Raw genomic sequence first — 18506 nt, forward strand, 5'->3', positions numbered from 1 at the left:
TGCAAAGGAGAGGGGAAAGAGTGTGCACTCACATTTTCTCATTAGTAATAACTTTGTTACAATGTCCAGAGCAGCCCAGAGAGAGCAATAGTAACGGTGGACTGCTTGGAAGAGGAACAAATACTGTGATCAGGTTTGGGAAATCATGAATCAGCTGTAAAGGGCAGTGTTACCTCAGCCTGAATACATCTTGCTTAGCTCATGCTGTCAGGTGTAAATATAACTCTGTGGACAATAAAGTTATCCTGTGATACATCTTCATAAGAGGCACCTATTTTTACTGATATGAGGATCCTCTTTCAGAATTTGGCCCTGAAGCAAGAGCCCTGCTGTATAAATACATGTTAAGCAGTGGCATGACATCCCTGCTTTAAACGGGATGCTGGAATACATGTCCTCAGAAATGGATCCAACTAATGCCATGCCCTGATGTTTAGGGAAAACCTCTGCTGTACTCCCTTAAAGAGGGAGCCCGCACTGCCCCATCTTCCAGCTTTTACAAAGGGAGAATAGGAACAAGGGCATGGCTCTGCCTTTTCCTACCCATTTTAGGAGGGTGAATGCTCTTGGCCAGATTTAGCCTTTTAAAAGCCAGGGGGGAGAGCAGCAGAAGCTGTGCCTGTGCCAGGGCCCCCAAGGGAGCAGCATGGTCATGCCGCATGGGGCTGGTATCCCGCAGCGTGACACAGTCACTGAGTGCTTGCAGGCAGGCTGGTCCTTGTCACTGAGGCTGCACCACTTGGGTCAGGCCATCACTCTGGGACTGCCAGCAAGACATCAAGTTGCATTAATCTAAAGCTAATCTAATTCCCACTGGAGAGATGGGTTCATCCCGACTAACTTTAGATTACAGTTTACGCATTATTGTGCCAAGGTCTGTATTGGAGCAATTTATAGTGAGAAATGAGGTTGGCAAGATAACAGGGGCATCACAATTAGAGCTAATTAGCCCAGCAGGAAATCCATTTCCAGGCAGCTTTTGGCAAGAGTCGAGGTTGGCGGGATAACAAGCATAGAGTGTATTTTGATACAAGCACACTCCAGCTGCAAGGAAAAGTAAAATAACAGCTTGTCTCATCCATTTGTGGAGACCTCACGTCAGGCTCCACCACATAAGTTTTTGTTTGAGGCTTTGCAGCCTCCCTGCTTGGAAAAGGTTCAGAGAACTTGTTCTTACAAAGTCACCTCAGCTGCTGGAGGACAACGGTGAGCTGTAAGATCTGCACAGCTCCTCATTCCTGCTGCCAGACAGGAGTATGCCCTGCACCATGGTCTTCCTCCAATTTGGAGGGAGATGAGGGATTGTAGCTCATAATCACTGAAGAGTAGTTTGGTTTAATTGCAGAAGTTATCTGTACAGTAAAATGTCTGGAGTATAGACATAGACAAACTACTGGAACTATTTGTATTTGAGTGCTTTATTATATTGGAATTGCAGTGATATTATTAACATTTGTACAAATGCACAAAATTCCTGTCTCTTCTAGCTAGAAAGAGATGTAAAAATCTGACCTAGTTGAACAGTCTCAATGAACTCATTGTCCATTTGTAACAATAATGGGTTCACAATGCAACAAAAAGCTTAACATAAAATTAAACATAATAAATGCTGCAGCAAGTATTTACATTTATGTACCAAAAAAAAAAAAAGTATCTCCCTCCTGTAAGGAAGGTGGTTTCTTTACAGAATAAAACAGACAAACAAACACAAAACCTTTGCATACAATACAAACAACCTCAAGCCCAAAACTTACTGTGACAGCACCTTTTTTTAATATAATATATATATATATTTATATATAAACTTCGATAGTTTAGGCTTACTCCAAGCAGTGCTAAAAGTTCCTTAAACCAGGACAATGGCAATAGTCCAAAGAAGCAACATTTACCAATGAGTGCTACCCAGTGTTTGAACAGAGCTGTTACAGAGAGAGGGGTACAGAGCTCACGGCCATGGGCTGGGAAACATTTGGGTCCCAATGATAAAGTCCTTGGCAAAACTCTCAGTGGCAATTGTTCTTATTCAGAGGAGTGAATACACCTTTCGTGCAAAATAGTTTGTCTTGTGGAAGCGTGCTAAAGGTAATCTCTGACAAGGAATTCCTTGTAATCTCAGCTCCGAGGGGTGAGGAAAAAGTTTCTCTGGAATTTCCTAAATTCCAGTAAGAAAAATATTTCCCTTGAAATGCCCTATCAACTCTCCTACCTCCCTTGCTCCTTGACACTGCTGCAGTTCCTGCAAAGCCAGAAGGAGCTTTCAGTCTTTGTTCAGAAGGCTGTCACACATATTTTTAGTCAAGAAAGATATTTGGGTCTAAGACATTCATGGCATCAGATGGCAGGCTATGACTATGGGCTTTGTGAGCAGTTCCACCAGGTGAAACTCAACAATACTAACATTTAATTTGCATAAATATAGAACTGGAGATCCTGATCCCAGGTATTACACATTGGTCTAAATATAGCGAATTGCAGTTATTGATTCCAGTCCAAGAAGGGCCTGGGAAAGGATCAGATTTCCACTTAGAGAATCAATCTTGTCTCTGAGTGTGTGTGAACACTGACATTTTTGGCCTCGTGCAGTTTAGGATTTGCTATAAAGTCATTTTGAAAGCTATGGAAAACCAATAATGGTGAGGAATTTAGCTCTTAAGTGTAAAGCCACTGATAAAACTGAGATAACTGTAAGCTCTGGAAAAAAAACCAAAAAGACATTACAAATATAAGCAGTCTCTTTTTTCTTTGCAGTGAGATGTTAAAAAAATGATTTTTGTGTGTGTGTGTGTTCAAATCACTTGAGATCTTATTGCTTTTGTTTGTCCTTAGAAGTTTTTTGTCTCTTTTTTTTTTTTAAAGGTGCTGTCCCTAGTGAAGTTATAAGGCAATATATTTTATTGATTCAGAACTCTAATACATAGTATGGCCACTGTTATCACTGCAGCTTTGCAGCTACTGTGAGTTGGACAACAGTCAAAGTGCATGAGAATGCACAACAGAGCCAGTCTCCTGACCTTACAATATACAGGACACTTTGGTTCTTAGGATGAGAGATTATAAATGTAGCTAAGATGCTGCCTCACATCGCACACTTTGCATAATAAAACATTTATATGCTGTCATGAAGAGGGTGTAAAGTCTAAGTCACACTGCAGACTGGCTGGTCTCAGCTTCTCCATTTGGGCAGGTGTGAGAGACAAGTTGTAGATATGCCACCAGTGAAAGCATATAAATGTACCTGGTGCAAAAGTTTTACTAGAGTATTCATAAATGATTCAACAAGGGAGAGCAAGAAAGAGAGCAAGAGCTAAAGTGCAATTTTAAAATAATATAAATAATTGAAATGTAGAAATAAGATACTAATTAATTGTAACTGGTTTTGTTTTATAGGCACAGTTTAGGTTTTATGTCTACAGATCAATTTTTTTCTCTTCTTCCCCCTCCAGTAATTTTCTCTGATGTATAATGGAGTTTCAATGGTCTAAATCTAAGGAACACTGCTTAGTAAGAGGACAGAAGAGGCAATGCTAAGGCAGAATAGTGCAACTTACTATGTGATATTAGAAAAGAAACAAGGATGGGGTTAGATCTTCTGTGGTGACGTAGAAAATCATCCTTAAAAAAAAGGCAGAAAAAAAAAAAAGACAGGCTTTCCAGTTATATGTTGACTCATGCTTTCTAGAATGAGAGAGCACATGTTCCAATAAAAAGGCAAAAAACTGAAGGCTTATAATTTGTTTCATTGTCCCCAAAAAAAAAGATAAGAAAAAAAAAAGCAGATGCTGCTTTAAGGAAAACATTTAATTCTAGGAATTTCTGTACAACTGACCTCAGCAAGCATTTCCATCTTAGATGGATGACTTCTGCTTGAGACCCTGAAAGATTAAGATGCACACACACCTAGAGTAGGTTATTGCAAAACTAATATTGTAACTTTAAAAAAACCCCAACAGTTTCTGTACAAGAATACTGTTCAAATGGAATGTGTTAAAATAACATTTATTAATAAATACTTCATAAAATTCTATGTGAATACTAAATTAATAAATTCCTGTTTTAAAATTGCTTTGGTCCTCATGAATTTTCATAAATTCACTCTATACGTTTTTTTTTTAAAAAAGGTATTAGCTGCTAAAAAGCACATTTTGCCTAAACTAAAAGGCTAGTTTTCAACACTAAATATTGTTGCTTAAAAAAATATGAATCCTCAAAAGTTGGGCATTTAACAACAGTTATAGCTGGCTTGTTAGTTAACAGGACTGAGTCATTAACACTAAATCCACACGCACTGAGGCACTGAACCATTGACTTTCCACTATTCAGAAGATGGGCAGCAGACATTTAGCTTCATAGCAGGAATTAACTTCCAACAGTGTGAAATTCTCCATAAATCATCATCATCATCATCATCGTTGTCCTTATAAAACACACCATGATAGCACACAAACTACTTGTCTCCCACAGGCAGCATTATGAATATGGCTTGCATAAATTGTTTTGGGGAAAGGGGACTGGGGATGAAGGAGCTGGATCACAGCATCATTTCTTTCCAATCAAAGTATTGCAGTTGTCCGTGGCTGAGATTTCCAACGTGCCTCCAGTATCACATGACGAGAGATGCTGTCTACAGAAATAGCTCCTCCTAAGCAAGGCACTGGCCAAGGCTCACCACCCTGTGAGTGCCCAGGAGAGCAGATGATGGAAGTTGTCTTAGTTGTCCTTCGCTGGCAGTGGGATAGGGCACAGAGCCCAATGAGCCCAGCAACAAGCTGGATTGGCAGGGCAAGAGGAAAGCGGAGCAGTCTCCAGAAGTAGCTCGTGGAAAAGCAGGATTCCTCCTTGATGGAAAGAGCCTAGCAAATGCATTTAGAGTGACGTGCTTAGGAAGAGGCTGCTGCCACTTGACCACATGAGAGGGACATCCCGGGGATAGAGAGGCTGGGGCTTCTGCCACAGCCCTTGCTCAGACAGTCTCCAGTGCCCAGCCAGACCAGCAGCTTGAGGAAAGGCTGCAGGATCATCCCCCTGGAAAACAAGAGCATTTTAATGTGGAAGCAAATCTGACGGCTAATATAAGGTGCCTGGTACTGTTGGTCCTTTTCCCGATGATAGAGCCGATATAAATATGCTGCATGTTGTCTTGGCCTGTGAACCTGCGACAGAGTTACAAGAAGCAATAGCAAATAGCTTTTCATCCTTTACTTATTTCCACATCACTAGCAAGGATTATACCTAAAGGCCAATAGTATAGAGAGGAGACATTTCATTGTAATTACACATTTAGGCCAACATGTGTGGTTGGCTTGCCTAGTTAGCATTAAAAAAAGAAATAATTGAGCTATATATAATACACATCAGTCAAACTGTCAAGCTGCTGAATTTAACAAAACTTAGGCAAGGTTTTTGTATTTTTTCCTTTTTTTTTTCTTTTTAATGTAGAGGCTTTCAGTTTAACAGCTAAATATTTTAATTGAGGACACTGAATAAAATGAAGCTAAACCATAATTCTAGTGCAGTGTAGCTGGGTATTCTAATATTACCAACAATTTTGATGTTTATTTTTTAACGTATTTAAGTGCTGCCCATACAGAGGGAAAGTTTTTAAATTAAACCTGCAATGCAAATTTCGTTTTTGATGGTGAATGATGACATTCAGATGCATGGGAAATGCTTATTTGGTGTTTTTACATAGTGGATACTCAGCTGGAACGTTTTGCTCAACTGCATATTTGAAAAAAATTCCCTTGGGAGCTGCGATGAAGCAAAACCATTTAGCTATTACAACTGGACATTAAAAAAAATTATAGATTCGGTATTTAAAACACTTTAAAAGTATATGTTTGTCTAAAATATAATAGAAAATCCTTTACATTTGTATTTTTTCGTAATTTTTTTTTGGTTCTTAGACTATATAATCAAGTCAAGATTTACACTGTACATTAAAAACCTTCTTCTTTTGAATGTATTTGCATAAACAGAAAGTGAGCTGTTAAAGAAAAGAATACTGATAAAAAGTTACCAGGATAAGAATTAATTTGGAAATGAATGATGCTCAGAATTTTGCTTTCCCTTCCAGACAGACCCTGCTCCTTACAGTGCCTCCTCATACCTCAGTTATTTCACTCTCCTTCCCTCATGGAGAAGACCCACCTTCTTAAAACCCACAACTCCTCTAAAAACCAAAGACAGAGTCTTTGAGAAAGAGAACTCCACTTCAGAACAAAGTGTGTTCAGGGCTAGAGGATTTGCTGGGAATAACGTGAATTTTGCTATTAAAGATGCAATGTTTTGAATATTTTTCGCCAACTTGGAGCCCGCTCCCTGGGTGAGCAGTGGGAGATTTTTCTCCTGACAGATTTGAGAGCAAAATCAGGTCCCAATATACAGCAAGGCAGCATAATTAACTGGCATCATGTCTGTCTAATTTTCCCACCAATCACTGGGAACACTCAGGGATGCAAATCAATTGCGCTGAGGGGCAGGCTCAGAGTCCAAACAAAAAACCCAATTGTGGCATAAGGCTCTCTTCCAGACCCTCTTTGCAGGACTGTATTTTATCCCAAGTGCAGTGGGACTTGGCATTCTTGCAGCACTTTTTAGCCACTGCATGCCTTCTAAAAATTATTTAGCGTCCTAAAGAACAATTCCTTACCCACAGCAAACAGGCTTTAAGTGCCATTAAAGTCAGTGAAGCTACACTTCTGTCTGCCAGCTCGGTGAACGTTTAAAGGAATGCCTGCAGAGAGTAGGTTCTTTGCCTGGGAATTAAAAATGGCATTTTCCAACTGGTCAAAACCATTATGCTGATTTATTTCTCATTTATAGCCCATGAAGCCTGAGGCTGTTAGCTTTCGTTGCTAGAACAATTCAACCAGGGTAGGGAACAGAACTTTTCCAAATTATTATATACAACATGAATTTTTCTACATTAATGACTGGCAGTGCAAAAGAATTGCTGTGATTCTCAGGTGTTGCTCACTATGCTGTACTGTACCACAGAAGCTTACAGGGCTGCTAGCATCAACACAGCTGGCATTCCATCCTGCTTCACCTGTGGCTGCACTGCTTTTCCCTTTCTCTGTTTATTAAAAACACTAAATCAGGAGCACTTCTGTTTTTTAAAAGCCAAATGCTCGGCACAGCACAACTGCGGGTGAAGAGCTAGTGAAAGCAGCAGCCGTGCCAACAGTTTTTAGGTGGGTTTGAAGTTTTTCCTTGTTCATTATGATTCTTTGAGGAAAAGAGGGAAGCAAGAAAGCCTTGGAATGAAAAAAAAAAAAAGCAGGAAAAAAAGAAGCTGGGGAATTAATGGAGTTTGGGAAGGGAAGAGGAAGGTGTGACAACAGCTGCAGGAGAAAAAGGCCAGGGTTGGGGAGAGAAAAGGGGGAGGGCTAGACAAAAGAGAACGTTATTTGGGCTTGATTTTGTCCTGATAGCCACATCCTATATAACCACTTTAAAAGAGGTTCTGAATGCAAGACGTGGTCTGCTGATAGCACAAGGCTAACTCTTTTTTATTATGCTGTCAGCAGATGCCCTCTCTCTGTATTTATAGCCTAATTACTCCTAGTTACCTATGTATGACTCTGTTTAATACTTTTCATGCCTCACATTGACTAACAAGCTGTGGTTTAACACAGCTTCTTATTTCTGAGGCTTCAGGATAGATTTGTGAGAAGAAAACATGACTATGTACAGAAACAGTTAGGTTTATAAACAAGTAAATGGTACCCAAAAAATGGAGAAAGCACCAAAGCATTTCTCAAGCTGATAGCATATTAATTGCATAACTCCCTTTTCTGTAACTAAGTATAAAAGACATTTTAATAACTATAAAAATGAATAGCCAGAGTCTTTCAAGAACTGAGGAATCTTCCAGGCTTGAGTTACAGTTGCAAATGTCCTTAGCAGAGAGGACGCTTTGATACGCTACCACACTCCCCTAGCAGTTTCTGATCAACCACTTTTAAAGGATGGGGTTCATGTCTGTTCTGTGGCTGGCGAGCTGGGTGAGAGTGGAGCTTCCCACGACGTCGCTGACAGAGGAGGAGGTCGTTATGGTGTTGTGCTGGATGACTTGCTGCTGGGAGCAAGCTGGGACCGGGCTCGCAGGAGGGCTGCTCTCAGGACCTGGGAAGGGGGTGAGGGCACAGAGACAACACAAATTCATTTTTCCATCTGAGTAAAAAGCCCAGGCTGGGTGACACTCCTGGAAATACTAAAGACCTGAGACATGCACAAGTCCGAAGATTTCAAAATACACAGTTATCCAACACTCTCTGTCTTCTGATCTTTTTAGTTTTTGTTATTTTTTTCAAGCCAGCTCCTCTGATATCAACCTGACTTCAGGGACTGAGACCTTGAAAGAAGTCCAAAACCTTAATGACTATGAAAACTAACATTGGGTTAAAAACTCCGTTATCTTAAGGCCTTTAAAATCAGTTGGGATGCTTAAATGCTTTATTTGTTCTAGCAGGAATCAAAATTAGAGTGCAGTGCACTGCAGCACAGAAAATCTAATTTGAACAACAGTTGATAGGCATGTAATGCAATTATGTATTTTTTTCTTTGAGTACTGTTAAAGAGATAGATGCATAGGGATGCAAAGGAGACAGAAATGGACTCTATTTTAAGAGAATGTCGCAATCTAGCAAGTATTAACCCCGAGGCTCTTCTGAACTGTTCTAGAGCCAAAGAATTTGTCCTTAAATTGCCACACTCATAAAATGCATCAACTAGACAGAACTGATTCAGTGTCTCCATTAACTGAGAATTCTTTAGGGGGAAAAAAAAAAAAGAAAGATAAGAGTTAAAAAAGAGTTAACAAACCTTGAAAACCTGCGCCAGGCCTGGTCTGTGCCACTGTCAGAGCACAGTACCATTTTCACTGGAGGGGACTGTAATGTTTTCCTTTTTAACTTTCCTTTTGAGAGTTATTTTAAGGTTCTGGTAGCGCTGCGCCCAGGAGGACTCTTGCAGGTTTGGAGCTGTGAGTTCAAGCGGGATCCTCCACAGGGGAGTGAGCGTCCATCCATGTGCATCTCCTTGCCGGAGGGAGGGGTGGGGAAGACTAGCTCTGCTGTGTGGGATGAAAACCGGGGCTTTTTTGTTTTTGAGCAGGGCTGGATAAATAAGGGCAGGAGATTGGATGGCTCGGATGATGTTTGAGAAGACAGGTTCAAGTGATAATATGGCCAACAAGGGGTTCTGGAGGGAAGAATTGGAAGCTTTGCTTTCCTGTGAGGAGTGTGGAGACAGCGCAAACATATCAGCTACTTACTTAAATATCCTTGTGATTCTTTCTGCATAGCTGTTATCGGACAGTCTTTATGTGTTAACAATAACTGTTTCAGCTGTGCTACCTCATTTTTCAGCATGGAAACCTCGTTCTAGAAAAAAAAAGAGAGAGTTTGGTTTGCAACTAAGCTTAAACCAGGCTCTTCTGCAAAGCTTTAACCCAAGAACACAAAAACTGCTCCACAACTTTGGAAGAACTGAGCAAAAAAGGCACTCAGTGCTTATGTGCTGGGTTTAAGTTAATATTAGCTGGTGACATTATTTTATAACTTCTGAAGGCAGTCTGGTTTCCAGATTTGGTGACATAAACTGATAAATGAACTAACTTCACAGCACCAGAGATACTCAAGGCAATATTATAATCCCCTTGGGAAATACTCTGGCTCTCTGCACCAGGCCAGGGGGGAAGACCTGTGGGGCAAAGGGCACATTGCCATGCTCAGGGGCATGGTGGCAGGACTGCTCCACTGCATTTGGTGCCTGGGTGCTGCTCACACCCCTGTGTTTTGTGGGAGAATTTTTTTGAGGAGTGCCATTATACAAATAGTTTTTGGCACACCTTTGCATGAGGCAAAAGTACTGTGCCCACCATAAGAAGGGCAGCACTGTAAGAAAGGCTTTTATTATCATATTCAGAGTATTTTCATCCATCCAGTTCATTTTTCTTACTAGTAGACTGATCTATTTATGCTTCTATCTTGCTGGCTTTGAATGAGGGTTTAGCTACATGTCCTGCTCTGAAGAAATCTTTTACAGTTGAGTTAATGGCACTTCAAAAAAAAATAAATCCCCACAAAAAGCGGTGACAAGAAAAGAAAATAAATACAACTTCATCTAGTGAAGGTTTCTAAGTCCCAAGACAGCTTTTTCCTGGCTTATCCTGCTAAAATGTAATTATTTCTTTAATTGAAGCACACACATCTTGATTAACCAACTGATTATGCCTGAGCTCCCGCTAGGAGCTGACTGTGCGGGGGCAGCCCCAAAGGCACTGCCAGCCCTTCTGAGCACAAAGAGCCCCTCTGTGTCCTCAGGGGTGCAGACAGTGGCTCGCACCTGAAGCTGCATGTTTGTCTGGGTGAGCTCTTCTGCTTTCTTTTCCAGTGACATCACCCAGACCTTCCTCTTCTGTCTGCAGCGCGTGGCAGCGGCTCGGTTCCTTTCCAGAAATTTCCGCCTCCTCTCATCCGGGTCTTCATCCACTACTCTCCTCCGGCGACCTCCAGCTGGCTGTGGCGGCTGTATCGTCTGTGTGGGCTGCATCTGCTGTGCTGCTGGCGAAACCTGGAGGGGAAGAAGAGGTTTTTTCAGGGGGTGGCAATGGGGGGAAGTTACAGAGGGGGATCCTGAAATGGGAAGGGAAATCTCACACAGCCTGCTCCCCAACAAGGTCTGCAACAGACGTGAGTTGAAAGCTGTACCAGATGCCTCTGAAATTATCTGCTGGCAAATCCTTACTGTGGTCAAAGGGCAGATTTTTTTGAAACAATTCTCTGAATATTAGTAGGGAACATTTTTTTCCCCTTACAGTTAGTTATTAAAAATATTCACTTAGGTGCATTCTCTGTCATCACCTATTTCAAACCTGAAATGCCAAGTTTCTCTCCGGACCTATTTTAATCAAAGCAGAGCACTGTAGTGGCCTTATTTCTGTCTCTCTCTTTTTTTCCCCAGCTGCCTCCAAAATTTTGGACCATTTCTATTTCCCAGGCTTTACCATCTCCGCCTCATGCTTTACAATCTCTGGAGACAGAAGCTGCAGAGCTCTTTGCACCTGAGTGGAGCTGGGAAGCTGTGGGCTGGGATCTCCAAAGGCCAGCAGACCTCACTGCCCCTCAGTTAGGGACAAAGAAAGGATTTATGTACCTGAACTTGAACCTGTGTTTTGATATCCCTGAAGTATGTGGAGAAGGGATATTCCTCTTATTAGACATTTCCATTAGACCCCTGTGGACACTATACCCATTTTTATTCAATAGCCTGACTTTGACAGTAGACACATACTGCATCCAGCCCACTGCTACAAAACTATGAAAAAATACGTATTTATGCCTTTTCAAGTGCAGGAGAGTATTGATCCTGCTCCTGAGACTAACTGGTCCATGATATTACAGAAAAGGTGCATGGTAGGGGCAGCCCCATGTAGACTGTGCTCCATGTCCCTGTCAGGAATCAGCATCAGATTTAATGTTCAGCTGCCTGGGAACAGCCAGCTTTTGGACTACTTCCCTGCCTCTCTGTGGTGCCCGGGCTATGGGGCTCTGGAGAGACTCTCTCTCTCCCTCTGCTTGGAGTTTGGGAACCTGATCCATGGGTCCCATTGCTTACACCCATTGCTTACGCCCCTGCTGCTGCTCACGTTGCTGCTGCCACTCCTGCACAGTCTGGAACAGTCTGGAAACTTGAATTGTTGACTCAAAATTAACCCCCTTGTTCTGGCAGGGACCCAAACCTCCAAGGTGCTTCCTTTTGGCTCCGGAGAGTGGATGTACTCAGTGCTTTGTCAGACTGAGCCCTGAATTTCAATTGCACCAATTAACATGTGTTTTCCTAACACCTCTGTCTGTCTCAATTAAAATGATACTATCGTCTTGAGTCTTGCGAAGTTGAGGTCGCTTTTCTGTCTAGAATCTAGTTTGTTCCCTCCCTCAGCTGACTTGTGGCAATTACAGTGGCAATTTTATGTGTAATTATTCTGTGCATCTGATAATGCGTTTTGCATAAAGCTGAATTTATTCCCAGCTCTGTGTTGCACAGTAAGGGAATCTCTCTCACAGGAGCAGAAAAAAAACTTTTAAAAAATGACTTCTAAAACTAAATAAGCCACCCTGCATTTTCTGACTGACTTTTACAATTTCAGCTTGCATCAGCTCCATATGTTAGCTGGTAAAATCTCCAACACTGTCCACATTGGAGGTTGGAGTCCCAGGTTTATGGCAGCTGCAGTAGGCACAGCTACCAGTACCGCACAGGACTGCTGGCCAGCACTGCACAGGAGCATTGGTTACAGCCCCCATTCCCACCAGCATCCACAGGCTTCCGCTGGGAGATCGTTTCCAAGGGATTCCAGCTGCTCCCTGTCCACCAGGGCCAGGCATGCCACCTCTTTAGCAGTATGTCTGAGCGCAGAGGTCTCAGAAATGCCTTTTAATGTCAACATCTCATCAAAGGCCTTTCATTTTCTCACACACAACACCTTTCTAGACTTCAGAGATCTGTAATTTATCTTTCCTTATCCTTTTTTTCTCCTCTTTCATTCAGCTTTAAAAATTCTTATTTCTTAACTCTGTTTGGTACAAAGGCAGAAAAGAGTAACTATACAATTCTTTATTTTTCTTAATACTCTTCATATGGTCATTTTTTCCTGAATAACTAGTGAGTCATTATGTTTTCAGAATGCACCAGGCAGTCTCTGGGTAGTCACAGCGCATTTTCAGAACAACAGAATCTCCTCTCCATCTCTGGCAGATATTAATTATAAAGGTTGCCATTACTCCACCAATAATGTCTCATGGGATAATTAACTGACTCTTACTTGATAGCTCTTAACCCTGAAATCTGTTAGGCTATGTCTTAGTAACTGTCTAAGCATCATTCTCTAGGAGGATTTCACTGCCCTGCCTAGGAACATAAGAAAGAACATTAACTAAATATCAAAATTTAGGTTGATTTTGGTTTTCTAGAGGGTGCAAATCACACATCCATAATGAAGACAAAGGTAGGACAGCTAAGAGAATGAAATGGCATCTAAACCCCTACTCTGCTTAAGCTATCACTCTGGCAAGTTTAATATGAAGAAATCTTTACAGGATCAACACAAGAATGATAGTATAAGTTTTGTAGTAGTTGAGGCAACATAGCTATATTGATAAAATATCTCACTTTCTCAGAAAGATACCTGTCAGAAGGTGATTTCTACTTTTATGCTTGAGACTGTATTTCTTTCTTTTCTTTGCAACTTAGCACAAAACTAATACCCATTCACTCATTTATGAAAGCATAGTTCATTGGGCTCCTGTGTATCAAAATGGTAGCCGAAAAGCATGAAATGAATTCTGACATTACAGAAGGGTGCAGTATAGAATAACAACAGTCCAGGCATGGGAGTACATGGTTTACAGCAGCGTGGACCATGCTGTCATTTGGCAGGTGGTTTGGAATGGAAGAATCTGTCTCAGAAGAATAAGGAGATTAATAATTAGTAAATCGCACCATAAAATTAACGTCTGCTGGAGCAATCAGATCCCCAAAGAAGCCATTACCATGGGGACTGTGGGTGAGCTTTGAAAGTAATAACCATGTGGTTATTACTCAGCAAGCCCTTCTTTTCTCCCCTCTAATGCATCTGTTCAGAAATCACTATTGCCTTCCCACTATGCGAACAGATGCACAGCAAGAGCTCTGCTGCCCAGGGAAGCCTCTGACCCTAGGATTCCTACTCCATCACCCTCCGTCTCCATCCCTTTGGTGACACTTACCACCCATGGACAAGGTGAAGACCTCCTTGATCCCTCTTGGGGTCTGTTGCCTCCAGTAACATGCTGTGCATGGCAAAGCTTATCTAACTGCACAGACCCAGCACCAGGGACTGTGTAGTGCTGGGACACAGGATGAGACTTTGTGACTGCCAGTCAGTCCATCTACCCTGGTGCCTGTATCTCTTCTTGCCTGCCTGTAAGTCTTTCATAGTGCCTAGCTAGCAGGGAATACAAAGCACAAGAAATCAAGGCTGTCCTAACTGCGTAAAAAAGTCATGGACCTCCTCAAGTGGGTCCAGATGAGGACCACTGGCTCACTGATCTTATCCTTAAAACCGTGACATTTTTTTTCTCTGGTAGCTGTTTTCTCCTCCCCTTTTAAAAGTGGTGCTGTGGATGTTTTGCAGCAGTGCTCCATACTGTAGGGTCTGATGCCCTCAACTGTATTAACATGTTTATTCTCTCAACTCGATGAAGTGTCAGTTTTAAAAGCTTCAGAAAGGTTATTTCCCCCATCTCCTCCATGGAGTCTTCAGTCTGCTAAGAACAACTTTATCCTTGTTCTCTCAGGGATCTCCAAGACAGCAATCAGGTTACTTTTGGTTTCTCTGTTATGAGATAATGTCTTTTTATTGCAGTTTTTAAACAACTCCAAGGAAAATAATTCATTAACAGATGGGAAAATAATTGAATTCACAAAGTAAAAACTGAACTAAACTTAGGAAAGCTCTGGATATCTTCTCACAGGGGAGTCTGCTGCTATCTTAGACTGTTTCTCTAAAGCTGACAATTCATTTTACATTAGCAAATGCTTTAGGGAAATCCCACGTGCTTGCAGACTCTGCAGTAATAAAGCTAGATGTCAGTAAATAGTTAATGTTGTGGGACACTGGGATGTCAGCCAACTCTTCTCATTTTCTTTAATGTTTTCAAAGAGCTTGTCTGAAAGGTACTTGCAAGCAACACAATACTTCACAGATTGAACTTCTTATGGCTGGCACTCCTCTTTGTCCTCACATTCTATGCACTGCCCATTTTTCTTCCTTAACTTTGCTCCCCAGACCTGACATATTACAGTCACTGCCCCTAGAGCTTTATTTTTCTTGTGAAATCCTGATGCAGAAGCCTACCATCTTAAGAAATTAATAGAATTCCTCTTAAAAATTACTCTGCTAAAGTTCATGCTCGCTAGTTTATTCGTTCAAAAAACATTCAGTTCAGATATCGAATTATACAAATTGCTGAAGCAAATATACCTGGTCCAAAAATTGAGTCCTCCATCTTATTCAGTGGAGACCTTCACTGACTTGTCATCTGAATACAAGTCTAGGTTCTCTTACTTAAATCTCTCTCCTGGGACTGGCTTCACCAGCTTTTTTCTCCTGTCACAGCAAGCACCAACTACTGCCCATACCCTCAGCTAATCTTGGCAGATGTCTGTCCCCTTCACAGGACCTGGATCCTTTAATCTTTTCCTCTAAGCCAGTGTATCTTACCTTAGAACTCCCTCAACTATCTCCAGTCTTGAACACCCCGCCCCCCCCAAACACACCAGTGCCATTTCATTTCACTAAAGACTTCATTACGTATTTCTGCAGGTAGAACTCATACAGATTTTTAAATCTTGGCCTAAGAAGTTCAGGTTCAAGCACATTAAGCAACATATATAATTTGCCAATTTCTGTAATAAAACTCATCCATAAAAGGATATGTGGCAATCTGCAGAGCTCAGAGCACCGAAAAGCCTTTGGAGCTCCTTATAAAGTAAGATATTACAAATGTCTAATAAATTAACCAGCAAAACAAGTTGTTGCTTCACTCCATTTTCTGAATAAAGTTTGAGCTTCCCCATCACCATTAGCAGACATTTACGAACAGCCTGAGGGGCTTGTATCTAACAAGACATGCATGCAAGAAGAAACAGTACAGCGATCAGGCTTTAACTCCACACAACAGCAAAACTCAGCAACGCAGCATGACATGAAGGTGTCTACCTGTGCTTGTCCGCCTGAGTGCAGCGGGGGGTGCGGTGAGGTCTGGTGATGTGCTGGGTGTGCGTGAAGGTGCGAGTGAGAGTGGTGGTGGGGATGGTTCTGCTGGTGATGAGGCTGAGGATGAGGATGGTGCGCCGGATGCTGGTGCTGATGCGGGTATGAGTGATGAGGTGGCAGTGTCTGGTGCTGATGAGGATGTGAGTGCATATGGTGGTGTGGCGTCTGGTCCTGCCGCGAGCTCATCATTTCCATCATGTGGCCCATGGTGTTCATATTCCCGTTCGACATGGCGGCAGGATGATGAGTCAGTGCTGCCTTCAGTCTCTGGAACAGAACAAGGCAAAAAATTCAACACTTACACATTGTGATCTGAGCAATCAGAGTAAGATTTCTGCTGTTGTAGAAATGGTGCCTTGTCTTGTGTTTTGAGATTTATTTAGGTATTTTTCTTGCTGTTCCCTCGATAAAAGGCATCTTATTTCAGTTTGAGAAAGAACATATTCTTGGGCTCTAGTCTAGTTTTACACTGTAAATATTTAAAGATATAAACATCTGAATTGAAATTTATCAGTTACACATTTCCTACTGTGCGTCTGAGGAAAAATAACTGGCTCTCATCCTTCCCTCTTTGGCTAGCTCAGTAGGGTTAGCTTCATCAAGCTTGTATTCTGGTAACTTTTAAAAATGAACGTCTGATTAAAATAAAGGTGCAACAAAGTGCCCATCTTGTTTTTACTACAGATATTATTTAAAAGACTCACTGAAAAATATATTGTTTTTCAAACTCAGGCATACTAACACCCAACCTGTTCTTTCATCAGAAAGACAGGAAAATATTGAGGGTGGCCTCAACCTGATCCTCTTTCTTTGATGGAAAGTTCAAGCGTCTGCTATGCTGTTACTGAACGCTAATCCCTCTCTCTGCTTTGTAGTCCACATGTCACTGGGTTGGGCCCTGGAATCTGACTAGGGCAAAACTCTCCTTTATATCAGTGGGATTTTTTCACTTTTACCTGAGCACCACCAAAGACCAGTGGGATTGGCTGCCATATTTTCAACTGCAAGATAGGGCCTTTGTGTACTAAGGATATAGCTGAAACACAGAGTAAAAAAATATTCCCTTTCAGCTCAATTAAAGGGTCATCCCAAAGCCATGAGCTGTATTGGCAAACAAACACCCTGTTGGTGTCATCCTACCCTTGGACTACTGAAATCACTGGCATCCTGGAAGGGTGTGCTGAAGGTAGAGCTTGACGGATGCTGGCTAGGAGAAAAGCTTCTTCTAAAGCCATGGAAATCTCCTTTGCATCCATGATTCTTCATCTGGCTCAACATAGAAAATTATTTACAGGCAGCCACCCAAGACTTCAACTCTTTATATTTTCAAAGAAATCAAGTGATTTACTCTTAGTATTGCAAGTAATTATCAGAAAATGGTAAGATAAAAATGGAAGGAAGGAGGCCCATGGTTTCACTTGATGCCAGATTTGAATAACCCATCAACTACCTTGTAATTCATAGCAGAGACTTCATCAGTAAGAAATGCCACCATACAACAGTCAGTAAGAAACAGCAGTGGCAGGAGGCACAGAGATGTGCCTTTCCCTGTAGCACTATCTGTGGGTCACAGCTGATGGTCAAAAGATCCTGCAAGCCAATGTGACTAAAATCTGCCAATAGAGGAAAACTGACCAAACTGAATTGTATTTTGGTTCTGTCTTCAAAGCAAAAAGAGTGACTACTGGGACACTCAGAACCTATAGATGGGAATTTCAGTCTGCTTTATATTGAAATAACACCCGTCTGTTACAACACTACAAGGACACAGGTAAAGGCTTCTGTGTTCAAAACCATAACCCTACTGTGTTTGTACAACTCTGAGTGAGTGAGGAAGAAACAAATTCTTAAGGAGAAAGAAAAAAGAGAAATAAAGAAAAAAAAAGAAGGTTGTGGAAGGCAAAAAGAAGTAACATGATGAAATTAAAGTGTCATCCTCAAATTTTTGTATCCCACATGTTTTTGTAGATGTCATGAAGGTAATTTCATTGAGACATTCTAATAGATCCATTAATCCAAATTTGGTGACTTATTTCACTGATGACCAATTGAATAAGACTTTAAAAAAAGATATATTTGCAAAACACATCAGTGCCTCAGTTTGCATGAAGGAAATATAGACTGATGACTTTTAAGAAGTTTCCTTAAGAAAGTCTATCAGACCATAACTACACTATGGCATGTGTCACAACCTGACAATCTTCTCAAACAGAGATCAAGGTGACTGTGGCAGTGAGGTTAAGTACCTCCTATCCTACCTCCAAAGTCAGAACAGAGGTCAATCTAATATCCATATCAGTAACACATCCTGGGTATCAAAGGGAGGATTTGAGCAGCTGTTGTCCTTGACATTTCCAGATTCAAGTGCTACCCTGGTTACTGCAAGCAGCTCTTCACAATGCTCAGAATAACTGGTGTTACCCAGAAGTGTATTGGGAAAAATATGGGAAAAAACACATTAATAAGCCAAGTCTTTCTCCATGTCATGCTTCTTCAAAACGCACTAAAATCTTTTTCATGGAGCTGAGCCACCATGCACATCTAAGCCAAAGCACCAACAAAAGCTGTTGTAAGTTTGTTTTCTGAATCTAAGTGCAAAATAAACAAGCTCTCATTAGCCAGCAGTTTTATGTGATGAATATCTAACAAAATCTACCAACTCTATATTTGTCAAAGACCTCTG

At 41.4% G+C, this 18506-nt stretch overlaps 1 protein-coding gene across 7 annotated transcripts in view; it reads right to left on the bottom strand.

Moving 5' to 3' along the window:
- Positions 1 to 1400: 1400 nt before the first annotated feature.
- CREB5 (cAMP responsive element binding protein 5) overlaps positions 1401 to 18506 on the bottom strand; it is a 255993-nt gene continuing 238887 nt past the window's right edge. For all 7 annotated transcript variants that reach the window (XM_064674167.1, XM_064674143.1, XM_064674184.1 and 4 more), the window contains 4 exons: positions 15767 to 16090; positions 10351 to 10578; positions 9278 to 9386; positions 1401 to 8127 (listed from right to left, as the gene is read on the bottom strand). In XM_064674167.1, the coding sequence (XP_064530237.1) occupies positions 7964 to 8127; positions 9278 to 9386; positions 10351 to 10578; positions 15767 to 16090 (825 nt within the window). In that variant the 3' untranslated portion in view covers positions 1401 to 7963. The remainder of the gene's footprint in view (positions 8128 to 9277; positions 9387 to 10350; positions 10579 to 15766; positions 16091 to 18506) is intronic.

The sequence above is a fragment of the Pseudopipra pipra genome, chromosome 1 (assembly GCF_036250125.1).
Source record: "Pseudopipra pipra isolate bDixPip1 chromosome 1, bDixPip1.hap1, whole genome shotgun sequence".
Classification (NCBI taxonomy): Eukaryota; Metazoa; Chordata; class Aves; order Passeriformes; family Pipridae; genus Pseudopipra; species Pseudopipra pipra.